The sequence below is a fragment of the Centropristis striata genome, chromosome 3, assembly GCF_030273125.1.
Source record: "Centropristis striata isolate RG_2023a ecotype Rhode Island chromosome 3, C.striata_1.0, whole genome shotgun sequence".
Lineage (NCBI taxonomy): Eukaryota > Metazoa > Chordata > Actinopteri > Perciformes > Serranidae > Centropristis > Centropristis striata.
Window position 1 is genome coordinate 17,262,069 of NC_081519.1, and position 21,716 is coordinate 17,283,784.

At 38.4% G+C, this 21,716-nt stretch overlaps 1 protein-coding gene across 1 annotated transcript in view; it reads right to left on the minus strand.

Moving 5' to 3' along the window:
• Positions 1–564: 564 nt before the first annotated feature.
• The window catches only part of tafa4b (TAFA chemokine like family member 4b), a 34,109-nt gene continuing 12,957 nt past the window's right edge, over positions 565–21,716 (minus strand). Inside the window, exons 3-5 of the mRNA XM_059329653.1 lie at positions 21,320–21,475; positions 5,137–5,261; positions 565–1,628 (exon numbers count right to left, since the gene is read on the minus strand). Coding sequence (XP_059185636.1) covers positions 1,617–1,628; positions 5,137–5,261; positions 21,320–21,475 — 293 coding nt within the window. The 3' untranslated portion in view covers positions 565–1,616. The remainder of the gene's footprint in view (positions 1,629–5,136; positions 5,262–21,319; positions 21,476–21,716) is intronic.

The following is a 21,716-nucleotide window of genomic DNA, read 5'->3' on the forward strand; positions in this document are numbered from 1 at the left end:
AAAAGACTTGCACTTGGATGTGTCTACGAGAGAAAAAATGGGTTTGGAAAGTCTGAAAAAGCAGCACACTAGTACAAACAGCTGCGATATAATATAATATAGTGCCTGAAAACTATTTCAGCCCTGCCATCTATTGTGTGATGTGGCAGAAAAGAGAGAGTGGAGCACAGGAGAGGGACAGAGAGATTCAAAGGAAAGGCGAGTGTGAGAGAGAGAATGGACGGAGATAATTGAGAGATTTAAGGTGGTTGTTTAGGGCACTACGCTATTATACTCAGTGCAGTAATGATCCAGCCCTGTGGGGAAAAAAACATGTTTGCAAAGGGTTGAACTGCCATTATCGATGGCAATTATTTCAGTATATTTCACTGAATCACTGATGTGGAAGGGGAGTTCTGGAGGCAATCAATGAGCAATGTGTGCACAAAAATATACGGTATCTCCAAACGGAGAGAGTTAAAGAGAACACTTTTTATACAATTATTTTGTATTTACAGTGCTTTTAAAGAGTAAGAACCTGGACATTTAGAAGGAGAAAGAGGAAAGCATCCCCAATAAAGTGAAATAACAACATAAAGACAACTTGTCCTTCTTGTTAGAACATTTTATGGGCCTCCTTTTAACAGTTAACATAAGAGATGGCACAGACTGAATATAATAGATCAAAGATATATAACTTTGAAGGCTGAGCTTGGAAATGTTTCTGGGCAAAAATGAGACAGATGAATCACACTTTTCTAGCTCATATTGTACCAAGCTGTATGTAAGTGAGGCTCAATAGTCGGAGAGCCATTTTTAACCAATAACTACTCAGGAGTAATGGGGCGTGATATATATATTTATCTACTTCAAGTGTCAGACATTTTACAAAATGCTCACCTTCAACTTCATGTGACATTCACAGCAAAGGATGGGAGATATCTAGAAAAACAAAACATTCCCAAATGGTTTCAACTAGTGCAAATATCTTACATGAATTTTTAATATGTTGTTATGATCCTACACTGCAATTCCTAATTAGAACTGCAGAAATTACTCCCGCAAAACAGTCTTTATGGTTTTGACTTGACCCACAAGAGCAATTTGATGCTAATTTGCTATTTGCTAGTTATGAGCTGCTATCTCTCTTTCATATCTCCCAAATTGTCGCTACTGTCTCCAACAAGCTCTACATGTTGATAACAGGTCTTTCTCCAACACCACTTGAACACAGCTTTTAGTTCACATCTCACACTCATCCACAAATGCTTTGTTTAAATATATACTTTGAAATGCTTAATAACTCTTTGAAATCAACCATTTGTTTTTGATCAATTAACATTTTGTCCATTATTGGAAAATAGGAGTCCATTTGTGTCCAGATTTACCCTGGGTGTCCATGATTGTAGTCCATTGGTCTCAACAACCAGCATACTGTGTATGCTGTGTGTGTGGCTCCATGTTGCCAAGTGTACGTAGTTTGTGATGAGTACATTTTATCCCATTGTTTGGTGATGGATGGCCTGACAGTTGTCCTTTCCTTGATATTTTCTTTGTCGTACAGTAAATATGTGTGAGTCATCCATCCTTTACACATGGAGAGTTTCAGGTTTCCTCGTGGCTCGGTGGCTCTCTTGCTATCGTGTGACCTAAAAAAGAAACAATAGCACAGATAAGACGAGAGAATCACTGTCATGGAGACATGTAATTACACGGAGTGACTCTGTGTCCCGCTTCACACTCGCTGAATGGATGTTTCCATTTCAAAGAGTCAATCAGAGGTCAGGCGAGAATATTCTGAACCATTTCCTCTCTGTTTGTGGCTCTATGTCATGTTCATTGGATTGAAAATGTTTGTTTGCAGTCTGGCCGGGTGACTGATTGCAGGGACCAACAGTGTCTCAACTGCTAAAGCTTGATTTCACATGTCTCCGAGCTGTAATGGCTTGTTTACGCTGAGTGTTGAAGGCGAATAATTGGCTTGTTTTCCATAAACAAACCTCAACCAACGTGCATTTATAATAAAAAATAATCCTGTTTTTATCCTGGGAATGTTGTAAATGTTTTAACACAAAGCTGCATATGTGAAATGGGAAGTGAAGATGTGTGTCATATGGAGCAGTGTCTTTGCTGATCCTTGTTTAACAGCGTTCTGGTTCCTCAGTCAGCCAATCTATGCATCTTTCTACAGCACACCTACGCTGTGTGGGAGTGAAAGAGGTGGACAGATACAGATCATCATGGTGAATGAAACGCTGACATGGTGAAAGGAGGTCATGGGTAGAAAGAGACACACAGGATAAAGAAGAAAGACACAGAGGAAGCGGGAGAGCAGGCCCAGGCACGCAGTTGCCAGGGAATCAATGTCTCTTTGCAACCATTTTCAGTGACATCTGCCACCAAGTCTCCAAGTAACTGCTCCCTGGCCCCAAAGAACCTTATAAATGCACAATTAATGTCCGCTGATGCAGTCAACTATTGGCTCCTGTTTCCTCTCTCAGCTGATTGGCTGTTGGACAGGAGGCACTTTCCAATTTCCCAGGTTATACATCCCTGATTCCTTTCTTCATCTTCTCTCCTCCTGAGAGAAGGAGGCAAGGAAAAGACGTGAGGTGAGAGGAGACATCTCTGCCTTGAAACCATCATTTAGGGTAGATTATAGGGTAACGCTTTATATTAAGGTCCTTGTAATAACCATTAATTAACCATTCTCATTGTTAATAATGGCATTACAAACACCCATGACCCACCCATTATGTCTTTGCCATGCCTTTATTAATCTTATTTTGTTTGCTTATTGATATTAAAATATACTTTATTGCTCATCTATTATAAGTTAATTATAAGTTAACTATGCTTTTTGCAACTACCGGATCTAAAGCGAGAACAATGCCTTATTACTTGTTAATTAATGGTTATTAAGGACCTTATTATAAAGCGTTACCGATTATTGTGTAGGTGTGTAGTAGCAGTTGAGAAGGTGGGTGGACTAGGAAGTGGAGACACTTTGTCTGTTGTTTATACAGTCTTTAGTGCAAACAAAAAGCTGCTAAAACATATCAGCACTGTAAGATCTACAACATATTTATTTGACATTTGGAGATAGGGAATGGCTTTGGTGGAGGTCTGTGCTATCCGAGTGCCCTTCTAGTTGTTAGTGTTGTTTTTTTAAGGGCTAAGACAGGAATTTGTAGTATGGTAAAGTCTTCAAGTATAGTTTTGGACTTTTGGAAAATCATACAGGTCAGTTTTGACTGAGAACACAACAGATGTTATTTTGTGCCATTATCTAAAATTTTGAAAACAAATGTCCTTCTTCAACTTGAACTAGAAGTAGTCTGTGTTAAAAAGCACAACACGGTTCATCTGAGTATTTTTACGTAGTCAAAATGATTAATAATAATGTTTTTTTTTCTTTAAAACTTAAAACAGAAGTTTGAAACTTTTAATAAAAGATAATATGTATTGTTAAGGATTTATGATCAGCTATGAACGTGTGGTTATTTTGGACTGGGAACACACAACTAGTTAATATGAAACAAACACAACCGAAGGGTTGACTTTTGTTTGTAACCATAGACTAAAATTGTATACGCAAGTGTTTTGAACTTGATTACTGTCACTTAGTAAGAAATGACACATCGGTGTATCTTCACTTATAGTTCCTCCAGCAGGCCTCCTTTCTCCTCACTCCTCAGGATGCATTTTAGGAAATGGGATGTCCTTAAACATGGAGTGTTGAGATCCTTTTCTGGGTCACGAGCTGGAGGAGTGAGGAGCCATGGAGGCAGAAATCGACGAATAGGAGTCACCCAGGGTAGGGTAAACAATTCAGACAGAAAGGGGAAGAAGAAGAAAAAACAGAAGAAGAAAAAGAAGAAGAAGAGATAGCACCATGCAGCAGAATGAGGATAATTGCACCTACTAGTCCCAGAGTTGGTGTTAGGCCCAGGGTCATTAATTCCTCTGCCTGTGACTGAGCCCAGCAGTGCCTCTGTTCCTCAGTCTATCCCACTCACCAATTTAATTATGACTCTTAATTGTAAAGCCTCTGTGGAAGGCCCCAGCCATAATGCATTCTAATGAATGCGACAGATGTTGTGCTGTTATGCCATCTCCCGAGCAATTACTCTTATGGCGCCTGCGCCGCTTCGCTCGCAACTGTTTCCTTTTTTTTAAAATATATTTCACCTGTAAATAAACTGCACCTGCTCCATCCCACGACAAGCACTCTGGCACGTACATACACACACCCCAGTCGTCAGTCCCGCAAATTAACTTTCACACTTCAGCAGCTTACAAAGGGCCATGAAGGACTCTCATTTAAATCAATTTATCTCATCTGAATAGTGTCAGTTTACATGGCATTACACAGTGGTTGTCTGGGGTGCAGAGTGTACACAGGTCTGTGTTCTCTCCGTCAGTTTTTTGTCACCCTCGCCCGAGGAGATTGGGTTACAGCAGATTAACAAATAAGGTTCCCTGGGGGGGGGGGCTTGCTTGTTGATTAGCCCTGTACCTGTTTCTTTGTAATTTCTTATTGATGTTTGAGATTAGTGCTTCAATTAGATTACACTCATTTGTGGGCATCTTGAAGATTCAAACAACCTTCGTTTATAAGATTATCTTTAATTTGCTTAGTAAGCACTTCTGAGTTCTTTTCTTTATGAAAAACAGCAATATGAGTCATGTAGTTGAAAGTTTGTTTACCAAACACTAATTGACGCAAGATGTTTCACACACAAAAAAATGGATTCAATTGAAGATCAAGGTCAATTCTAGATACATCAAATACTAGTCAAGCTGGGAGATGCTTAGTAGTACATTTTTTTCCTTATGTTTCTCAGGGGACTTTTGATGTGAACACTGATATGGTTGCACCCTTTGTTGTTGCTTACAAATTGGAAGTTATCAAAGACAATAATTGGAGTTGGCTAGATATACATGTAGGTGAAACTGTGCAAGCACAGTAAACAGCACATGCAACAAATGAAAGGAAAAGAGCAGCATGTGTGCATAAAATGTACATCCAACTAATCAGCGTCAGTCATTACATGGAGACACACACAGGGAGCAAGAGAGATAGGCATGTAGGCAAATAAGCCCAGCTTTGCACATGTATATGAAAATACAGACACAGGCAGGAATTTATCTCACCTTGGTGGTTTTGACTTTGTTGCCAGTGCTGCAGGACCAGCCAGTCAGGTCGGGCAGGACCTTACACTCCTCCCCGTCCATACACGGCTGCATCTGGCACCACCACTTCTGGGCTACGATGGAGGCTGGAGCAGCACATGAAGGATTAGAGGAAAAGAGAGACAGCACGTTAGTAAATGGATACTATGATCTGATGAAGAGCACTGAATTAAGGCGAGACACTACAGCAAACAACGTTGTTTTTCCAAGCACTAGTCAGTTGGTTGGCATTGTTTAAAGCCTCTTTTACATATCTAAATATGGTTTACATATGTGAATAATCAACTGGGGAAGTGTTATGGTGATATCTATTCATTAAAATATTTTACCCTGTTCACCTGTAGTGTCTTGTGTCCAAACATCTGTAATTCAACAATATATATTTTTAGATAAAGGCTGTTTTCTCAAAATAGTTTTTTCTCTCATACTCTGAGCCAGACAACTTTACTTTGGTAGCACTTATATATATAGTTAAGGTTTTCACTTATATATATAGTTAAGGTTTTCACTTATATATATAGTTAAGGTTTTTACAGCGGCAAATATATATATATATATATATATATATATATATATATATCCTGAATATATATATATATATACATATATATGTACATATATATATATATATATATATATATATATATATATATATATATATATATAGTCCCGATATATATATATATATATGTATATCCTGAATTGCTGCTGTAAAAACCTTCAATTTTTATATGTCAACATAAAAAAAACAGGAATAATTAACCTGATTCGAAGTGATGTTTAGATTTGTATTCTTAAATTATATGCGCATTTGGCGTGTATTTTTGCATATCATGGCTCATTTGCATATTTAAACATAACATTTCAGAAAACTTGTAATACAAAACATAATTGTGTTAATGTAAGTAATTAACTGGGGAAGTTTCATGGTGATATCTAAATGACCCTATTGACCTGTAGTTTATCACCTTAATGACAAAAAGCAGGAAGACGGAAGTATCTACAACACAAACAAACAGCCATTACCTACACACTGACTGAAGTAATACAGTACAGTTATGATTTATTTTGCCTCCACAGCCACCATTAACTGTTATAGGCACCTCCAGCACGGTTAACCAATGTAAATGCCACGAGTACTGTCCATGGTGCTGATCCTATAACTGCAGTCTCAGCTGTAGGATCAGCATTTGTTCTGTTCAAACTGCCAGTATCTCTGAGCAGTGAAGTGTTTTTGTTTTTTTCCCATTTGTAATATGATTATAGTAAGGAGCTCAAATGTATAGCAGTTACCTTTTTTTTTCATAATAATCAGATTAATGTAATCCCTCAACATGGGATCTTGAAGCCTGCGCAGAATGTCTGGCGCCCACATGAGACCAAAATGAAAGAAAATAGGAGAAGGGAAATGTGACACACAGAAGATTTCACTGCCATACCTAGGCAGCAACAACTAATAAAAATCCTAAAGAAATACTGCAATACTAACCAATCAGATGTGGGCACTCTAACAAAGAAGAGGTCTTTTCATAAGTGAATTTGTGCAGGGGTTTTCTTGGCATTTGTGCAAATATGTGAGTCATTTCTTGACAAATTAAATGAAATGGCTATTTATTGCCTAACTTCCCTTTTGTTACTGGAATAATCAGCAAAACACAAGACACATTTAGACAATGAGCCAGCAAGTATTATTCTGACTGCATAATACAGAGAGCAAGAACAGGATTATGATGAAGCTATGCTATCAATTAAAACAGTCTTCTCTCAAGTATTTCAGACAAGAGAAACTAATGTCTGTGATCTATTGCTTAATTTTCCTCTGAAACTCATCTTTTTTGTATTATATATGGAATACAAACTATGGAAAGGGCTGTCTGAAGTTTTGTTTTTATTGACTTAAACCAAATGTCCCTAGTTGTATATGAACCTGGTCTAACAGGAATCCGTGAAATAGCCACGGATTCGCTTAACTCAAAATCCGCGGAATAGCCACGGAATAACTCAAATTTCCGTGAAACTGACACGGATTTCGCTACAATGCAAGTTAATATTTTTTCCTATTGGTTTGTTCCAAGTCATGTGACTTTCAAGGTCCCGGCGATCAGAACAAAAAACATGGTGGACAGTTCTCTCATTTTGTAGTGATAAAAAATTCAATATTTTGACTTAGTTTCTGCAAAAAAACGGATTTTAATCACATTTCTAGCAAGAAATATATGTTTTATTTTCTAAATATTCACTCAGTGAATGTACAAAATCACTTTGTATGTTGGAATAGCCACGGGATATGACTGTAATTAACTTGCATTGTAGCGAAATCCGTGTCAGTTTCACAGAAATTTGAGTGATTCCGTGGCTATTCCACAGATTTTGAGTTAAGCAAATCCGTGGCTATTTCACGGATTCCTGTGAGACCATGTTGTTGTATATACATGTAATACAATGAAGTGATCATTTCTGTATATCTTTGCAGGAAATGGATAAAACAGAGCTTCAGAACCTTGCTTGTTCTACAGTTAATCCAGTGTTGAAACCCCAAGTTTTCTCATGTCTTAGCAGCTGACACTCAAATCTTCCAAATCATCTGACCCACTGTCTAGACAGGAGACAGCCCGACAGCTGAGAATAACTCAATTCCCTCGCTCCTAACTCATCATCCATCCGTCCTCCTGTCTCAAGTGTGGAAGCAGAGAGGGATAAAAGTGTGAACCCATTTCTCCAACTTCATTAAACTGTTGGATTGATGGTGTTCAGAAAGATATTTTGATCTCTAGTGACTATTGTTTCCAACAAAGGGAGGAGATGAGGTGGTATTGGCAGGAAAATGGGCTTTCAACTGCATAATGCAAAAGAACATGGACAAATCCTCTCAAGCATCATGTAAGAAGAAAACACAGTGACTGAGAGAAAGAGAGGTAAAAAAAAAAAGGGGGAGGGGGGGGGAGGAAAGACAAGGCTAAATAATAGGTGTTCACCAAGAAAACATCTTTGTAGTGTGGAGATGAGCGGCGAAGGGAACTGAGAGAAGCGGAGAGTGAAGATTGGGGAGTAAAGAGACTGTTTGAGGATGGCTATCACTGGGTCCGACATAGAAAGGAGCAGATTAAACTAATAGAACAGGGAGAAGGTGAGTAACGAACTGAAGCAGAGAGGAAAATAGGCAGCACAAATGCAACTGCCGAGATAGAAAGACGTGTAGGGAGAAGAAGAAAGCCAACGCAAAGTTGCCAAGTCAACACAAAAAACCTCACAGCTATCACGGGGCGTAGTGTTGAACACACTGTTATGATGCATGAGCTCAGTGGCAGTAAGCGGTTCTAAAAACCAATGGCTGTGTAATGCTCGTTAATGTGGCCATTATGGTGTCGACGACGGTGCTTTGCACTGCAAGAGTGTTATTTAGAGCTAATGGGCATGGCCTGTGAGTGCTATTATGGAGTTAGCGTTCCCTGCAGCTTATCTCATGCTATAGGGCGGGGCGGGCGCGACACATAAGCACCTGCCTGTCATGTCGGGTAAATGAACAGGAGCCGGTACAAGGCCTGTGATGTCATGGATAGTTCAGATGTTGGACAGCACTCACAGACGGGTCTCAACAGGTCAATGATAAAAGATTACAGAGGTACTTAGTGTGTGCAGTAGTTAATTCTGAGATCATCACCTCTGGGAACATATTTTTTCCAGAGCTGTGCAGAGTAGCTGTGCAGAGACTGGTGATGGGTGCCTCCAAGGTCAGCTGCTGGACAGACTGCAGACTAAAGTCTCTTTTTGCAAGACTGTTTCTGAAAGTATAGCATTTTATTCCCATTCTAGCTGGATGTCTCGAATTCTACTTTGTAGGAATACTTCAACAATTTGAAAAATATCCTTATTTGCTTCCTTGCCAAGAATTATAAGAAGATTGATTCCACTCTTTAAGGTAAATGTGAGTCTACCACCAGCAGCTGGTTGGCTCTGTGTGATATTTTCAAGCCATTTAGGATAATAAAGCGGCCAAAATCTATATATTATTTATTTATTATTTTGCATCTACTTGTTCTCCAACTGTCTTCATCGCTCTGAAACCATAAAACTACAAATGTTGAGGATTTCTACTCCTTCCATCTAAATGGAGGCAAAAATTGTCTGGTTTCATTATTTTTAAGTTAGACAGCACAGGTAGGGTAGGAATTTGGCATGAACCGCATTGCTAGCCTGGCATCACCAAACTAATTAGCAAATGCATATTAGTCAGGGACCTCTCAGTTCATTTTAAATCTTCAAGGGGCATTATCAAGAAACACATATCAAAATGCTTCAGGATAGACCTGCTGAAAATGAAGGCAACAAAACATGACCTCCAATGTTCTGTAGTGCTGAATATGACAAGTTGACTCTGTGCTTGGTCTTTTTCTTTTTCAAAGCAGGAAAACATGGCGGCCTGCTATAATGTGTTCCTGAAAACACTAAGGTGATGCAGTAACAGAGTCTTGATTCATATTTGTTTCATGAGTTACGCTGTCCGTCAGTCATCCTATCAAACCCGCCTTCTTTGAGATAAAGGCTTGTGATTGGCCCGGCAGGGGGGCAGAATCGACTGGCTTCCAGGCTCCTTGTTTTTCTCTATTTTTGTTATGCTGTTCAGCAGAAGAGCTCACAAATCTGCTACATTTTAATCCATCCCATAAAAATCTGGGCTGCAAATCAAGTGGCCTTCAGTACTCTACGTTGAATATTAGTATAGAATAGAATATTAGAATAGAATTATAGTAGAATATTAATGTTAGGGCAGACCTACAGATGCCCATATTTCCCCAGGAATAGAACTTTTGCTCCGTTGATTTTCTGGTTCAGTCAGACAAACTGAGGGGAAATTACACAAAGTTAAATGTTTTTTCAAAACCTAAAAGGTTTGCCTTTTGAGAAAACATTTGCGGCTTGAGTCCCAGAAGCCCAACATCTGCTCTGCCCCTGGTGGATTTCATTACCTTTGGACAGAGCTAGCTGTTCCCTACTGTTTCCAGCCTGTATGCTAAGCTATGATAGCTACATTTCTACTATACAGCTATAAGGGTGGTAGCAGCTTTCAGTTAACAACTTACTGCTTCACATCACTAACACTTTGTCGTGACTCAGAAGCTGTTCGTTATTCGCAGTTACACTGGCCGACTTATGAAGAGCAGAAAAAAGACTTGAAAAGCAACATTAGCTCAGTTGCTTCTTTTAAAATGATTGAGCTGATTTGACATTGGCGGCTTTACACTTTTACCTGTGAAAATGAATCATTGCCAAGTTCTTGAAATAGAAAGAGGAAGCATATTCTCCAGGAAAAAATGTGTATAAGTACCTTTCCTTCTACCTGCTCTAATTGCTATAGTCTCATTAAGAGTCCACATTTACATTCACAAAAGGTGTTAATTAAATCTCATGTATACATTTCATCACAGTTTCTACCAGCTCATTACAATGGAATCTCCACTCAAGATGGCTCCCTTTTAAGTTCTCTCTCAAACTTTCAGAGCAGGATCAGCTGAGGGCAAGCGTCTAGACAGAGCTTTGCTTAGGGTGCAGGTGATTAGGCAACACAAGGGATTGAGGCGAAGTGATTCCCCAGGTTCTCACCCAGTCTCTAGGGTTCTCCTAATAAGTTCTGCAGAGGTTCCATGCTACGAGGCCGCCTTTAGCTCTGTCTCTCCTCCTACTGATCACGTCAATCAAATGCTCCCCTGATGAACGCCACTCAATGGTATGCCTGTTGTGGTAATACAGCTTTTCTTTTTTCTTTTCTTTTTTGCGTGTGTGTGAGCAAATATATCAGCAGGGTGAGCAACACAGTCTCTGTTCATTTCTTCCTGCAATGCTGCCTGAATTGTCATTGAAATGTTTGTGACATCAAGTGGACAAAGTTGAAATTGCAAGTCCCCTCTTCCACATATATGAACAAATAACTGACGTACTGTTCCTACTCTGTTTGTTAATGTCACAGCTTTGTGTATGCAATGCATTGTTATTAGCCAATTAACACTTTAACAAAGTGTGATATGTTCCATCTCTGCAGGCACATAACAAGTGCATATATTTAAGATATCGCAATGCAAAAACTTCTCTTTGGGTGGAAAAATGTGAAAATGTAAATTCACACCCTGTTCTCCTAGGTAATAAGAAAAAAAGATGATATGTATCACAAAGTATGTAAATTACAATATAATACTGTGAATATAAGATATTAATTTTTAAAACACTCCAAAGCCGGAAATGTGACATGTAATCTTCTATACCATCCACCAAAGACACCACCAACTATGCAAGATCAAAGGGACTTTTTCACCTCTAACCCTTTCATGTTGAGTCACATGATAAGGAATAATAGATTAACCTTTGAGATACGTATATGAAAAGCCTAATTCACTGACTACACACCCCATTGTATCATTCAGATGTAGCCTGTTTGATGTAAGGCAGGGCATACTAATACAATATGTGCACTCAGGCGTGCTGTATGCCTGTTAGAGTGCCCATTAATACTTTACGAAGGCACCGTCTGAACTCACTCTATGGAGCAACACAAACTCCAGTAGGGAGTTTACTTTGCATCAGTGTGCATTTGCATGTGTGCATGTGCCTGTTGTGCACATATATAGATGCCTTGGTGTATTTTTTGTGTGTATGTAGTCCCCACTGTGCACTAAGTGTCAGGCATAAAAGCACAATCACAAGCAGTCCCGTGCCCTTGCTCCCAGGTCATTACTATTTAAAGGCAATATGATGTACCTTCACAAACACACACACACACACACACACACACACACACAAACACACAAACACACAAACACACAAACAAGAAGTTGGGGATGGACCCAGAGGTATGGATACCCGTAGGCATTGTAACTGTTCCACTCAGTGATCCTGGAGTGCAGAAGCAGTTGGAGAGAGGCATCCATCTCTTTCTACAATGATTTACTAACACACTGTATCTCTGTTGCCAGGGCTCACACAGCCATGCCAGCACACCCAGGTATGCATGACGAGAAAACACAAGTGGAAAGTGCAGTGGAAAAACTGTCGGAAAAAAATAAACACAGGGAAGAGTTACACACATAAAATGGAACGGAATGACAAAATGAAAAAAAGCGAGATATTATGGGGCAGATATTACAGTAAACAACAGCAGGTTGATGCGTGCTGAAACACTAAACTAGATTTCTTTGCCAAGTAATGAAACATAGTTTGCCTGTCGCAGAGTTCAGCAAATAACACACCAAACTAAATCCACTCATCCAGTGTTTTTTATCAGATCGCTGTGCTCTGTCTTTCTCTGACACACTTTAATGCCAGTGTCTGTGGAAAGATTTAAGTTCTTTTGTACTGATACTCAGAAAACAGTTGGTGTGTTAGTCTTGGTCAAGTGCTGTACTTAAAGAAATACTTTGTTTTTCTCACATGCCTCCATGGTGAACAGAGAGTAAATCCTTGATACATTGAGATATATGGTGGTTGTTTTAACATCAGCAAAACTATAACCAAACATACGTTTACAAACCCTCACGACTCATGCTGTATAATCCAAGTCTTGTTTATCCAGTTGTATATCCCCAATACTTCCTTAAAATCTTACCATTTAAAACCTTTCCTCCACTTCTGACTCTCACAGACTCACAGTGCACTTGTGCAAGCCTGAGACAGTAGTGTCAGTGGCTTATAAATCTAAAGATTTTAATTATTCAATGATGCATTTCAGAGCAAAATCATGAACCGTTTGCATTACAATACATTTATCAACTGATTGCAGTTATTACTTTGCAGAAAAGCAACGGCGGTTCATGTAATGTGACACAGTGTTAAGGGTTAAACGACTAAGCAGTATATTAAGTGCTTCCATTTAGCTCTGCATGTATCAGCTACATTAAATGCTCCTTACACATTAATGTGTCGATAATTTGACACTATGAAAAGGGGTCATTCTCTGTACTCATAATGAGTACCTTTACATTTCATCATAGGCCTATTTTATGATTTATAGGCCTAGGTCACACATGCACAGGTATTTAGAAAAACTGTGTTTTTTCTCAAAATAAATATATCCACACAAGCAAAAATACAACTGAGATGCTGTCAAAAGCATGTCAAACCAACAGGCAATAGTACCCTAAAGCCATGTGGGCCAATCACACAATGAAAAGACGATGTTGGCCAATCAGAAGCCTGAAAGAAAGAGCCAAAAACTCTGTTTTCCCTGTCTACATGTCAACACTGGAAATGGAGTTTCTGAACATCTTCAAGGAATTTTACAAAATATCAATGACCTTAAACACAGACAAGTGGACCAAAAGCCACCCTACAAAAAGGCTATGTTGGACTAGTCTATTTTAACTACTGTGCAACAACTTAGTAATGTGTAGTAGTCACACTCTATGTGAGGAAAGCTATTATTTGGACTTTGCACAGACTTATATTTATTCCCTAGAGATGTGCAGAAACCCATCCAATGACCAACACACACCTAACCAGCTGTGCTCAACTGATTGAGAAAAAAACATTTCAGTTATCCTGAATGCTACTGCAGTAAAAAGACAAATAGTGGAGGCACATTTTAACTGCACTCTGACAAGCTTTTTTTCTACATCTCTGAATGTAAAATCTATATGAAACACAAACCCACAAGTGGAGACAGACAGTGCGTTTCTCATTCAGAGTATTCTTAACATAACATTTACCTCTTAACTTCTATCTGTTAGCTATTAACAATTGTCCTTCACACACAACACTACCACTGATTCTAACAGAAAACTAACTCTCAAAGAGAGACCTCCACCAAGGCCATGTCCTATCTCGAAGTGTTAAAGAAAGTGAAAAATAATTTGTCTATCCACCTGGTGATTCAGATACACTCCAACTTAAATGGGTTCTTGGTAGGCCCATACACCCTTTCAACAAGTTTCATGAAAATCATGATGGTGGTTTTTCTATAATCCTGCTGACAGACAGTGAGCATAACAGAAAATGTAACCTTCTTGGAGGAGGCAATTATAAGAAGAAACAAGTGTGATTCATGATTTAAAATTGTGGAAAAGAACATTGTAAGGAATGGAGGTCGCCCGAAAAAGTTAGTCTCACAGTAATGGGCCCCACCGTGCATGAGCCAGTAATGGGACCTGCTGCCATTTACTCCTCTTTCAGCCAGCATCAATAATGTAACTCCATTTACACTGTGGCTTTTCTACAAAGGCTGGCTACTGAGAGGGGTTTGTCTCTTTCCATCAGTGCTCAAGCCTAAAAGGTGAGAGCAGTATGTGTGTGTGTGTGTGTGTGTGTAATAGTGTTGGAGGAGGTGAGATTTTTTGTAACTGTGAACTCAGAGGTCAAGCATGACTCATGAGATAAGTGCTGCTGAGTACTGGATTTGGAAGTGAGAGGTGTTGAGACTCGGAGGTGAGATCTGAATAGGAAATTAGAAAACCTCATGACTACTGTGAAGGAGGAACTAAGCTGTGTGTGTGTGTGTGTGTGTGTGTGTGTGTGTGTGTGTGTGTGTGTGTGTGTGTGTGTGTGTGTGTGTGTGTGTGTGTGTGTGTGTGTGGGTGATAGTGTGAGGGACAAAGAGGAAAAGTGATTAAGACCATCAAAAAGATGTTATCATTGAATGACTTTCAGTAACAGTAATAAGCATCAGTCTATTAGCTTTTCATCAGTGTCATTCCTTCATCTCAGCAAACTAAACCAAGCCTTTGAGGAGAAGTGAGCAAATAAAAGCAAAGCATCAGGGCAATGACTATTCTGTGAGGCTTCACATGATTCCTTATTTATCCCAACTTTCATTACAAAGCCAATCATCTTTGCTATGGCTGCCTGATTTTATCATTATCAAGCAATTGTTCCCATCTAGGAACTCATCAAAGAGGTTAAACAACAAATCTACTTTTTTATTGGGTGAAAATAGTGCTGAAATGATCTAGCAGGTATGTTTGAGACTGAGTCATTTGAATGAGAAAAGCACCGTCTACTGGCCACATGCAGGAATAGCAGCACACTGGATGGAGGCGGTAAATCGGGAACTTTATGGATCATAGATGGATTATTGAATAGGCCTAATGGGAACATGCCCAGGGGTCCAAAGTGTCAGGGCCCCGCCCCTGGCCTTCACCTGCTAAATGTTACTCAAAGAGACACATACCAACCAGGAAGAGACTCAAAATTACCACAAATAAACTTAAAATGACTACAAATAGATACAAAGAGACTGCAATGAGTCCAAAACAAGCACAACAGATTCTAGAGACACACAGAGACTTACAACAGCTATAAAAGAGAGACACAAACAGAGACAGGTAACAAAATGACTACCAAGGGATACAAAAAGAGGCTAAACAGCTATAAAGTTTGTGTCTTGGTTCTTTTTTTCTTTCTTTTTCTGAGAGGTGGCGTGGCCTTTGCCTGCCTGTGCCCAGGGGCCTGCTGTCTCATAATGAGCCCAGGATATGGATAGGTGTGATTACTGAATATGGAAGGTGCTCAGACACTAAGAGTTCATGCCTGCAGGGCATGGAATGATTCACCCCGAAAAATAAAATGAGTTTGTTTCATTTGAAAGGAATGAAATGACTCACTAGTAAAACTTAAAAGCAAAAGTGAAAAAGTGCAGATTAGGGCACAAATAAAAAACAAAAATAAATAATAAGTTAATTGATCCAAATGTTGAGCTTTTGGCCCTGGAGACCCTAGCCCCTGATTAATGACACTAAAATATTCAGTATTGTTTTAACAGCGTAATATGACATTTCCTAAGTGTATGAGAACTGCTTATAAACATGGTTTTGAACTAATGACAGAATATTATGCATTACTGGTTTTAACAAAACCATTCATTCAGATCTACCACTACCAAATCCCAAGTAAGTCTACTAACATTTCACTTATTAGAGTTTAGAAATAACAGTTTGCTCCTAAGAGGTCTGACAGGGAGTTTGACCCCTCTGGTGGTCTAATTGACCACAAACATATAGAAAGTATAGATGTACCTGAATCTGAATATGTTATTGGGGAAAGCACAAATAACGTGATGGACACAGATATGCCTTCTACCTGAAGTTGCTTGTTATTATTCAGGGGACAATATATTTGTAATAATTTATACGCCCAAACTAAATCAATATGTTGCAATGAATACTAGTGAATATTAGGTTTTAAAATACAAAATTTGCCCAGTTTAAAGCATGCCTACTTCTAGTCTTCTATCTGAATACAGAGAGACAAAGAGACAGATTATTTTGTTGGTTGAACAGGTAAAGATACAGATACAGCTATTACAAAGCTTCCTGTAATTGAAAAAGAACAGGGTAATGAAACATTAAAAAAACATTAAATATTTATTCTTGGTGTAATAACAGTGCTTAATGGTTATTTCTGTGTTTTGTCATCGTTATTAAATGTGTGAAGGCTCCATTTGTGGTAAAGGGAAAGGCTACCAGTAAATACTGGGTTTAATACAATCATAAAAAAATAATTTAAAAAAAATGCAATACTTGCTATTTTTACTGTGGGACCAAACAATAGGAAAGTAAAACAAATATCAACGGAATACAACAGTATGATTATTACTTAAATGACTGCTGAGTGATGTTTGTTTTTTTTATATAGTTTTTCAAGCAAAATAACCATTTTGTTTTCATTTACCAGGCTAAATAAGTTTAATATATTCTTGTTAGCATACTATACTGAAAGTGAACAAACTAAAACTAGCAGGGTGACTGAGGTGTCTTTTTGTCTTGTATTTCCTTCTTGATAATTACCATAAAATTCATTTACTTAATTAGCATGATATTGTGCTGATGCTCTATTACTGGAAATAAACAAACCAAAAATTGCAATACTGATCTAGTTCCAAGTCTGAGAAAATATATTATATCATCTATGTACACACATCTCATCAAAGTCTGTATTTGTGTTGGTTTATCAGTCGCTCAGCTCTGTGTGAGTGTGGATTCAGTGTCAACCCCCCCAGCTGACCCTAACAGTTTGAATAACCCGAGTGCCTCAGAGATTCACTGGCTCTACTAGCGTATGAGACAACTATGTATTTTCCTCTGGTAGGGGGCTAATACAGCATGATTGGATCGGGTTGGCCGACACTGTGTGTGTGTTTGTGATCTCAGCAGAGCGTCTGCGGATGATAGGGGTCAGTGACACTGCTTGTTTCTTGCTGGGCAGGAGCTCGCTGAGCGCACAAACTGGTGGAACAAAGGTCTATGAAAACGACCCGCAGCTTTCATCTGTCCATCACCACTACGCTCACACACACAAACACAGCATGCTTTAGCAGACACAAACTATATGCTTGCTGTGCATGTGTAAGCATCCCCGAGTTATGTATTGTTTTTTATCTCATTTTTACATGTATTTTTTTATTATTTACTGTAAATCATGAACAACACAGTGACTTTGCCCATATTCTTCCACCATTAAAGTCCCTGAGAATGTCCCATGAATGAGGTCTCACCCAAATGTTCTTTATTCTTTATTTGGATCTCCATTAGTTTCCAGTGGTGGAATGTAACTTACAACATTTGTTTAAGTACTATACTTAATTACAATAACGACATAAGTTATACTTCTACTCCACTACATTTTAGAGGGAATTATTGTAAGTTTTACTGCATTAAATTTATCTGAAAGCTTTACTCTCTAAAAAAACATATGATATGCTTATATGATACAAAACAGTACAATTCTACAAATTTATTCAGTAGTATACAAAGTATCTAAAATCGGCTCCATGCTGACATACAACATTACAGTACAACGTGCTTATATTTATTCATTAGTTATAAAAAAAGAGTAAAATAATATTCTATAATAACACTGCACCTGTGTCACTGAAAGAGACACTTACCAACCACGAAGAGATGCAGAATGACCACAAAGAGACAAAAAAAATTTTTTTTAAAGAAACACAACATAACCACAACATTATCAAAAAGAGACACAAACAAAATAAGACACGACCACAAAGACACACAAAATGACCACAAAGAAACACAAAACAGACAAAAATACCACAAAAAGACACAAAACAACCAGAAAAGACACAAAATTACCACAAAGAAACATAAAATAACCACAAAGAAATACAAAAATGACGAAACACAACACAAAACACAAAATGACCAAACACAAAACAAAATGACATAAGGAGACACAAAATGACCACATAGACATGAAAAAAAAAACATTTCTATTAAAAGACACAACATTATCACAAAGAGACACAAACCAACCAAAAAAGACACAAAATAACCACAACAACCCACAAAATGAGAAAATTTAACAAAGTGACGACAAATAGGCTCAAAACGACTAAAGTCTGTGTCTTGCTCCACTGTATAGAAGTGGTGGGGCTTTTACATATCTGTGCCCAGGGGCCCATTCTCTCATAATAAAGCCATGATTTTGATGACAATAATTAGATACTTTTACTAAAGAACCATTAATAATTCTATGGCAGACTATGGAATTTCTACTGTTACTGAGGATGTGAGCATTACATCCCCCACTGATTTAGTTTCCACGAAGTGATCAGAAGTTCTCCCGCGGTCAACGTCTTGTTATGTCTCGATATATAAAAGAGATCAGAAGAAAATACTTTCTCTCTCACCATCTGTCATATACTCAAGTGGCCCGTCTAGATGTGAAATGGAATGCTGTCCCAAATAAAATCAGGCTCTTTAAACCGCAGTTTAAATTTCCAGTCTTCAGGCAGAGGCAGTCCTGGCAGTCCTACAGCTGTCGTGTATTTGCTTCTCCTTTCATACAACACGGGGGAATAAGGAGGCAAGGAGACATTGATGACTGGGTTTCCATTAGGTGCATTAGTGGCTTTAACCTTTCATGTTACATGATCTGCCTGAGACATGATGAACCACAAGTTCTGGACTACAAGGGCAGAGATATGCACCTTTACTTCATCCCAACACTGAAAAAGACACAATTTAATCCCTTTTCAAAAGTGTATGTGCATTCAAATAAATATCCAATGAACTGTGACTCATATTATTACAATGAAAAGTGACCGTGGAGGATATTTAATCATGGACTCAATTTAAAATCAGCTTTTCTAAGGGTTAATGTTAAGAAAACATTTTATTGTTTCTTCCTTTTGATATTTGTTCATCTTCTCACCCCTTGTGGGTTTCTTTACAGTGTGGCTTTTCTAAGAAGGATAGAAAGGCCAGGTGTCATTTTTTCATCAGCTTTTCATGTTTTCAACCACCTTTAAAAGCTTTAGCTCTGTTTGTGCTAGAAGAAGAGCGGCGTCCTCCTGTTTTGTGCCATCAGAAAATCAATTTCCACACAGGAATCTAACCTGGCAGCCATTTGAAATAAAGTGCAACCCATTCATCTTTCCTGCAATGGACTCATGTATTTATGTTATAATGAATCGGGTAATAATTTGTTTCAGGTGAGATGATTCATGTAGCAATTTTAATGATGCAAGATGATTAAAAACATTTTTAGCCTCTTTGACCGTGTGAGACTCAGCAGCATGTCAATTATTACAAAAACATGTTGTGCAGCCAAGCAATGTCCAGAGATACAAAATATAATTTTGAATTCTAGCCATGTTCCTAAGGTTTGCAAAATGTAACAAATATGTCTGGCAGAAACAGGCCCTACTTGAGAATTGTTGGGAAATCGTGTACAAAATAACATCTTGATTATTTCTCTTTGATTTAACACTCCAGATTAGTGTTTAAATATTTCCCTAAATGTACAGGTGCCTTAGATTTGATGTACATACAGAATATATACTGTGGAAATGTAACATTACATCAAATCTTAAGAAACTTTAAAGGTCTCCATATTGTAAAAAAGTTAGATTTTCATGTCTTAAAGAATTTTAAAGCAGGTCTAGATGCTCTTTACATACAATTTAAGTATCAAAACACGTTATAGAGGACATATTGAGAAACTCTGACTTAAAACAATCCGTCAGGATTTGCTTGAGGTTGTAAGGTAACAACCATTCTACATATAGACAAGAAGTGCATCTACAGTTGCAGTCATTCCCCAGCTGCAATTACGGAGATGCAGAAGACCCAGAAAAACTGACCACTCACAGCAGACGGGGCTTTTTCAGGAGAGGCGCTTAGAGAAACAGTCGCTAAAATGTTTCAGTGTTTCAGAGGGTGAATACAGGTATATTCAGACACACAAATAACATGGGGGTTTTTTTTTCAACACAGAAGCATGTAAACATGTTCTTCTAGAAACCCAAAATACAAGTATGAACCTGAAATGAACATAATATTTAACGGTTCAAGTGTAAATCGGTTTATAACAGGATTAAATGTTGGTTATCAGCCTCATAGGGTTATGGGTTATGGGTTATAATTGGTTTTCTGCACCTTCTAGCAGGTTCAGAAAGCTGTCAGCTTATTTTATGGTTTGCAAAATCAATGTTTATTGCTTGGCACTGACCTCTAGTGGCCAGATGAATTATTACGGGGTAAAGAAGGAAGTGTTGTAGGATAAGGAGCGACAGTGTCCACACTAGCTACAAGTTCTCATACCCATACCAAACTAAAAGTGTGAATCAAAAAGTTGCTTTATATGTCATGTAAGAGTCCCGAAGTGCATCCATGATCCCTTTTCACTAAATCTAACCGTGTAGTTTATTTTTCCTGAACTAAAGCATGTGTTGGCTTTTACACATAACAAAACTGCGATCAGGGATTTAATGGTGCAATAACGACATTGTGCACGCATAGAAAGTAGAGCAGACACCTGATAACCAAAAGGTATTAGGCTGATACCAGCTACTAAATGACCTGATAACATTAAAAAACGTGTCAAATTTAGTGCAGCTGCAGTTGAAGTAGTTGGTGCCACCTCTACCAGAACCATTGTAATGTAGGTGATTTGCTCAAAGGAAAATAAAATAAGAATGAGTTCAGTGCTGGCTTTCAACAATGTTTTAAAATACTGTATGTTGACAACTTCTATCTGAAGAAAGAGCTGAAATAGTATGTCTTATTGTGTGGGAAAATTTGAACTCTTAGGGAATCATCTGACACACACACACACACACACACACACACACACACGCACACACACACACACACACACGCACACACACACACACACAGATATAGGGTTGTGGGGTTTTTTTTACCTTCCACACAGGAGGGTCTGGCTCTGGTGGTGCCAGCGACCTGTCCAGGGAAACAGGAACACTTGACGGTTTGAGAGCGCTCCTCAATCTTATTCTTATTACAGCAGCGATGGATGGCCACCACCTCACATGTCCCCTGCTTCACCTGGTATGAGACTGAGAGAGAGAGAGAAAAAGAAGAGGTGGAGGGGGGATTATTTGCAAGAAATTCATCGACTTTTATAAGATGGCTTATTGGTGTTTTGACGGTTTGTTGCTGCCAAAAACATTGAGTTGAAATTCAAATAAATTTGTGCTGCAAAAACAACAATCACATATACACCACAACAGCTTCTCTGAGGATTAAACAAATCTGCTGAATTATTTACTTTTGTATAAACTCTTCAATTTATTCCAG